Source organism: Hibiscus syriacus, unplaced genomic scaffold (genome assembly GCF_006381635.1).
Source record: "Hibiscus syriacus cultivar Baekdansim isolate YM2019G1 unplaced genomic scaffold, ASM638163v2 tig00110890_pilon, whole genome shotgun sequence".
Lineage (NCBI taxonomy): Eukaryota > Viridiplantae > Streptophyta > Magnoliopsida > Malvales > Malvaceae > Hibiscus > Hibiscus syriacus.
In genome coordinates, this window is record NW_024062900.1 from 14,046,383 (window position 1) to 14,053,987 (window position 7,605).

Genomic DNA, 7,605 nt, shown 5'->3' on the forward strand with positions numbered 1-7,605 from the left:
TTTGGAAATCCATCTTTTAATTGAACTAACTACGACAATCTTCGTTATTGCAAAAATAATTTTAGTTTAGGAAAAGCCCGACTCGGATTATGTTGTCTCTCTGATAATTGAAATTCGATCTCAGATTACCTTAGCAGACCGCCGCTAACTGTGTTCATAGGAAGTCAGATATGTTATTCATCAATCTTTCCTCCCAACTTTAAATCTTCAGAAAACTGAGAGTGACATCCTAAAGATGTTAGGTGTTTTTAATTCTCACATATTGAATTGAGTCATCGTTTAGCCTTTTGGCCTATAAGAAAATTAGCTAGGCATGATAAAAGTCATACTTAGCATGTTTAAAAATAAAACTTAAAATAAAATAAAAACAAAAACTTAAATAAAGAAAAGAAGATCTTTATAAAACATAAACAAGAACAAGAATGAAATCTGAATTTTATGTTTAGTCTTACCCTAAGAGGGTACTTATAGCTTCTAAAATCCTAGATATAAATATAGAAATTAAAAGAAAAATAATCCTAAAGATAATTCTAAATGTTTTTCAAATTCAAACTTTAAATTTCCTAAGATATCTCTGCCCGTCCAACTTCCAGAAGGTGCTGACTAGATCTTCTAGAAAACTGCTGCTGACTGGACCTTCTAAAAACTGTCAAGTAAAACTGTGTCATGGCCAGAGTCATGCCCATGTCTCTAGCCATGACCAAATAATAAAAAAATTGCAGAATGCACCCTTTTTACTTCTAATTCTAGAAAATAAGATCATGCACGAAAATAAGCACAATATAACCAAATCAGCAGTAATAAATCCATAAGATCAAAGAATTAACGATAAAATATTATCAATTTAAACACTCATTGATCTTTTATTTTGAATTCAAATAAAGACAATGTAAAGATTTAGATATGAATTCTTTTTAACCTAGCCATTGATTAGATTCAACTTCACCCGTTGGATGTAGGGAATTTTCACTATAAATAGAGGCTTACTCCCACCTTATTTTTCACTCAGAGTTGAGAATAAAAACTAAGTTCACTTTCTCTAGTTCTTTTGTGAGACATTTTTTCTTTCGAAGTTCTGTTAGCTTTCACTCTTTTGTCTAAGTGATTTTACTTAGATTGTTTAGGTTAACTTAGTCATTTTCACTCAGAAAAACGTCCAAGGCCGCGTGGTTTCTAGTTTAGGATTATAAGGACGCGACAATATGTATTATTAATCGACCCAGTTGAAATTTATAGGAATGTAATGCTATTGCGACTCTTTCAGTCTTTTTGTCCTTTTTTATTTGATTATTAATAATTAATTAATGACTTAATTATAAAATAAGTGCCTAAACTATAGTGTTCTTCATGAATATGTATCTAAATTATTTTTTGAATGATCTTGGTGCCTAACGTTACAAACGTTACCACTTTAGGTGCCCAGGTCGTAAATGACGTTAATTTTTTTTATTAAGTGACACGTGTCACCCTCAGGTAATTTTTGAAAATTTTATTCTTTAAAAAACTTTAAAAATATTTTTAAAAGCCCAAAGTTTAAAAAAAAATCTTAAAAATCTTCCCTAAACTTTGAAAACCCTAAATCTAGTCCTTATACCCACGCCCTTCATCGCACGCCACCGCCGTTGCCGTCAATTGGACTTCCACCTGGTGCGCCTCCACCAAAGACCAACTATGCGGCGAACAACTGCCATAACAGCAACCGAAGACCCCTAAAATCGTGACAAACTCTACTCCTCTACCTCGACGAAATGGTGACGAACGTGACGAAACGATGACCATCGTGACTCCACAGCATCGTCTGACTACGTAGATGACAAGGAAGGTGTCGGAGATGGTGGTCATTGTCGTGGCTGGAAATGGAGGAGGAGTTAGGGTTAGGATTTAGGGATTTCAGGAATTTTGGAGCTTTTTCGTAATTTCAGGAAAAATAAGGCTTTTATAAATATAATAACTTTTTATTTTTTATTTTTAAAATTATTTCAAAATTACTTGAGTGTGACACATGTCTATAAATGAAATTTTTTAATGTTCGTTACCTTCCAGGAACCTAAAGTGATGACGTTTGGCATCAGGATCATTCAAAAATAGTTTAGGCACCTATTCGTGAAAAATTCTATAGTTTGGGCACTTATTTTATAATTAAGCATTAATTAATTAGCTAATTAAAAATTAAATATTATAAAATTTCATTATTAAAACAATTATTCTAATTAGTTGTAGGTTTAATACACTTTTAAGTGCCTACACTATACTCTAAATTGACTTTTGGTGTCTAAGTAATTTTTCGCTAAAAACAACTTCCTAAAGTTTTCAACGTTACACTTTTAGGTGCATGTACCATAACGGCAAATAAATTTGATCGTTATCTGACACATGTTAGACACATAAATTTTCAAAAAAATATTTTAAAAAAACTTAAAATTATTAATTTTATAAAATCAACAATATTTTTTGAAATTATAAGAAATCCAAAATTCTGGAAAACCCTAATTTCAATCCCATGATTCAATCGACGATTACCACATAAAATGGATGATTGCAATGATCAGAGATAGAGATGACAACGCGACTTCTAAAAGCGTTCTGGCGAACAATGAATGACGTGGGTGAAAGACGATGGTCAGGGTTTGGTCGCGAGATGATGGTGAACTCGGGGGTGATGGGGGTGCACGCCACGAACACTGGTGAAGGGTGGTCGACGAACGACGCTGGGGAGGGAGGTCACGATGCGAGGGTTGAAGGTTTGATTTTTTTTATTCTTTATTTTTAAAAAATAATATTTCTATTATTACAAAATAAAAAAATAAAAAAATAACAATAAGAATCTAAAAGTGTAACGGAGAAAATTTTAGGCATCTATTTTTAACAAAAAAAATTTTAGGCACCGAAAGTTAATTTAAAGTATAATTTAGACACTTAAAAATTTATCAAACCTTAAATTTAAGTTTATAATATTTAATTTTAAACAAATTAATATCTCATTCAATTAATCTAATCATCATTGATATGATATTTCAAAAAAAAAATATCATTGATATGAACTCATCAAACACTTTTAATAATTAAAAAATATCATTCTCGCTAAAAGTTCTATTTCAAGTAATGTCTACAAAATATATGAATATTTATTATCGATTAACTTTTTAAACAAATATTATATTATAATTATTTGAGATTAATAAAAAAAATACATCATTGGCCTATTTTTTTTTAGATGAAGGGCCTTCTAGTTTGTTGTTCGCATGCGAAAGAGACATTCATTTGATGTCAGTTCAATTATTGGTCCTTGAGGTGTCAATTAGCTTGCTCAGGTGGATCATTAGTTAAAAATAACAATAATACTAGTAGGGATGGACACAATATTTATAATAGGGTATTAACTTCTAAAATTTTAGAAATAAAAAACTTATAAAGATGAAAATAAGATTTTAATAAAAAATACATTAAAAATCTTTAATAATTTTAAATTTTTAGGAGACGTTTTATATTCATCTTTGAATACTAGTAACACTTAGTGTTGCTAGAACGATAATAGTTTTAAAGTATAACCATCTGTGTAGGTCACAGTCTTAGTTAATATTAGGGATAAAACAACTAGTTTTTTTTTTGTCCATGACACATTCTTAAAATATTGCATCATAAATAAATTAAAAGGATCGAATAGAAGTATTTTGAAATTCTAGTACTAAAAGTTTGTTTAAACCCAGCAGAGAACTCACTTCTTTTAAAACAAAATAACTTGTACCTGGCCTTGGCTAATTCCGAACAAAGAAACCCCACAGAATAAAACCATTTTATTTATAAAGAGCTCTAGGGTTATACTACTGTATTTATATAATGCGTGTATTTGTTGTTAATTAACTAAAATATTCTAAATAAATATTATTTTGCATTTATTTTATATTAATTAAAAGCTTCGATGCAAACTAAAAATTATGATTAATATTTTATTTATATTCGCCATCAAAATTAAGCTTCTCACCATTCACCACACAAGTTCAACGGGAGTGTAATGCAACCCTGGCAATCTGTCCAGCAGATCAAAGGTCAGCATGGACGCCTTGGGTTTTTGTGGCCGCGCCTCCAAGTGTTCCACCGGTAAAGGCGCCGCCGTCGTTCTCTGGTATGTTCCAAGCCACTTGGCTTCCATGTACTTCTGCTTTCTCCAGGGAGCCAGGTGCATCTTCTTCTCCTTCATGCATTTTTTGGCAGCGGCGCATAAGATCTTGATCAAGGCGTTTACCCTCTCCGTTTTGCCGACCAAGAGTTCCGGTAGCCGTGCGATCAACGTGTTGTAATCGTCGTTGGCCCTCGCCATTTCGAATTCAGCTCGGAAATTTAACTCCATCACCACCCTTACCTCGCCCTTTATGGGATTCGATGATTTATCCAACACTTCCAGATACGTGTGCTCCCCGGAGGGAATTTCAGGGGAGCTCCTCCATTTGGACTTGCATATGTAACAATTGAAACCCGCATTTTGGAGACGAACCGAGAGTTCCCTTTGCAGACAGTTCCGGCAACCTCCGACCCGACAACAGCACTGGTCTATCTCACTCAATGCTTGTTTTGTAGCTTGTCGGATTCTTGATTCCAGACAAGTAGTTCGGCGCAATGTTGCCTGCAATCGCAATGCATGAACATCAATCACCGGATATTTAAATTCACCATTCCAACTAAATGTTTTTTATGTTTACCTGAAGAAGCTGTCGTTGGGCTTCCCAGAAAATCTTGTTCTGTTCGACGGCTTCCTGGTCATCAGCGTTTTCATCACGGTAAACCAAGTCCCCTGAATTTTCTTCTGACTCGTTGCTTCCGTCCAAGATCCCAAACATCATGTCGGCGAAACTAGCTGCTCCGTCAAGAAACTTGTCGATTTCCTCCGAATTTTGTCGTGTCACACTCACGGCCATCTTTTCCATTTCTCCGGCCACCAGGGGTTTCCTTTCCTAGATAGGAATATCAAAATTGTTACGAAATTTATAGCAACTAGCACGGCGTGTTGTGTCCTACGTGGGACCCAAACGTCATAGGTGGATGAACAAACCGCCCTAGTCAGACAACGTGGCAACTGATTATCGGATGATGAGTAAATATATTAAAGCCTTCCAACTCGGAGATTACACGTAAATACGTTTAAATTTATAGTTTTTCAATTGATATAACAATATTAATTTAATTAAAATTTATTTTTATAAAGATAATAGAAAAATATTATTCAAGATTGGATATAAAATTTAATGTTAATTAAAATAAAGTTATTTTTAGTAGAGTGGTCGATCAAAAATTCAATCCATTATAATGTACTTTTATATGATAATTAAATAAAAATAATAATTTAATTAATGTTTATAAACAATTGAACTTAAATATTATTCGATAATTTTTTGACATATGCATTACACTTAAATTATTATTTTTAGTGAACCTATTGAATGATATCAGAGTAAAAAAGAATGTTATATTTTTTAGAGCATCCGAATTTAGTATGTGATTAAAAATTCTGAATATATATTATTTTATATTTTTCTCGGATTATTTTAAAAATATTGTTTTAATATATGTATAATTTTTTTCATTAGTTTAACTCTTATAATGTCATATCTTACCATATTATTATTATTATTATTATTATTATTATTATTATTATTTTATTGAAAATTGATGTTTTTTAAAATTTTCATGACGATTTATGTTATGTCATGCAGTAATTTTTAATAAAAATATAACAATTAAATAATAATAATAATATAAAGATGAAACTGATAAAGAATATATACATATTAAATTGATAATTAATAATAATATAGAGCGAAACATGTAGGAAGCATAAAAAAATAGAATAGAGTTTGAGAGAAGCTTACAAAAAGCATGAAGCTAGGAGAATGATTATTTCGGTATAGACAGCTACGATCCACGTCAGATTATCCAATAAACGGAGAGCAGTGTGGATATAGTATTTTTAGTTTTTTTTTAATTTCTAATTAAAAGAATGATATTGCTGTTCCCTTAATGATTAGGGTTTAACTAAATCAATGATTAGGGGTGAAATCAAGAATCGACGCAGACGCGGCCTGGAAAGCTTATCTACTTTGCGTTGGACAGAATAATCCAGTTTCTAAGTTATGCTTGGGACGGAAATACCCTCATTTCTCTATGTATGAAAGTGAGAAAAACTCGACTCGGTTCGAAAAATCGAATTTTTTAACTCAATTCGACTCGAATTGAGTTCGAGTTACAATTTCATAAACTCGACTTGACTCGAAAAAATTTCAAATTCAAATCTAGTTGTAAAATGCAATTAAAAATTTTTGGTAATTTGTGGATTTATTTTCAAGTTTTACTCGAGTACTTGGACTTTATATGATATATGTATATTACATATGAAAAAGATGAAGAAATATATTTGTATTGTATATATGGTTATAGAAAGTCATCTTAAATTGGAAACAAATAATACTATAATATTATAAATATTTACAATTAAATTTAAATAAAAACTCAAAAAAATTGTCTTGACTTGACTCGAAAAAATTTCAAATCAAGTCCGAGTTGTAAAATAAGACTCGTCAGCTCGAATAACTCGAAATTTTTTTATTCGACTCGATCGAACGCTCACCCCAATGTATCAAGCTATTTTTAAAACTCAAACTTTTAAGATTTTTTTTGAAAATTTTCATTTTTAATTCTAGTTATTTAATGAACCTTATTTAAAATAATTTCTAAAAAATTGATTTTCGTAAATTGATTTTTAATATTTTTGGATTTTTTAAAATTTTATTTATTTTTATTACACAAAAAATTCTGTTGGATCGAGTAGTAATTTTCAATAAAAATATAAAAATTAAATAATAACGTGAAGATGAAAATGATACATATTAAGCTGATCATTATATAATGATATAGGGAGAAACATGTAACAAACCTAAAGATTTTGGATAGAGTTTGGGAAATGTTTATAAAAGGCATGAAGCTCATTGTTTATTATTATCTATGGGTAGACAGCTAAGATCCACGTCGGAATAACGAATTAAAGGAGAGCAGGGTGTATATAGTATTATTAGCTTTTTTGTTTTCTAATTTAAAGAATGTCTGATGGATGTTCTTTATAATGATTAGGGCGGAAATCAAGAATCGATGCAGTAGGGGTCTGTCTTATGGACCTCATCTACCCTATTCTTTTCCGACACCTCGTTCCTAGAATAACACCTGCTTTAGGTTCCTAAATCCTAAACTATGTTTGAATATGACCAAATATATATAAATTTGTATCACAAATAAATACATAAAGTATATCAATTTTTTCTTTTAAATATTTAAAGTATTTTTTAATCAAAACGGGCATTTAAAGTTTTAATCTGTGAATATTTTAAATGTAAAAGTAACTTCAGCTTAAAATATATATATGAGCCAATAAGAAAGTGACAAATGACATGTTATATACTTATTTACATAAAAATTAAAAAATAAATTAAATGTAAAAAAACACAACCCACGCTCGATTAAAACAAGAAAAAAAAAACATTCGACGAATACATGTCTTTATGGTATGAAGATGGAAATTGAATTCTTATTAACTTCATAGAGCAATGAAGATGATCTTGT

At 30.7% G+C, this 7,605-nt stretch overlaps 1 protein-coding gene across 1 annotated transcript; it reads right to left on the reverse strand.

The window, feature by feature from the left end:
• Window positions 1-3,920: 3,920 nt before the first annotated feature.
• On the reverse strand, window positions 3,921-4,964 carry LOC120144645. The gene is made up of 2 exons (XM_039158674.1): window positions 4,698-4,964; window positions 3,921-4,621 (listed from the first exon to the last, which is right to left on the reverse strand). The coding sequence occupies exons 1-2, from the start codon at window positions 4,920-4,922 to the stop codon at window positions 3,986-3,988; spliced, it is 861 nt and encodes a 286-aa protein (XP_039014605.1). The 5' UTR covers window positions 4,923-4,964; the 3' UTR covers window positions 3,921-3,985.
• Window positions 4,965-7,605: the final 2,641 nt, after the last annotated feature.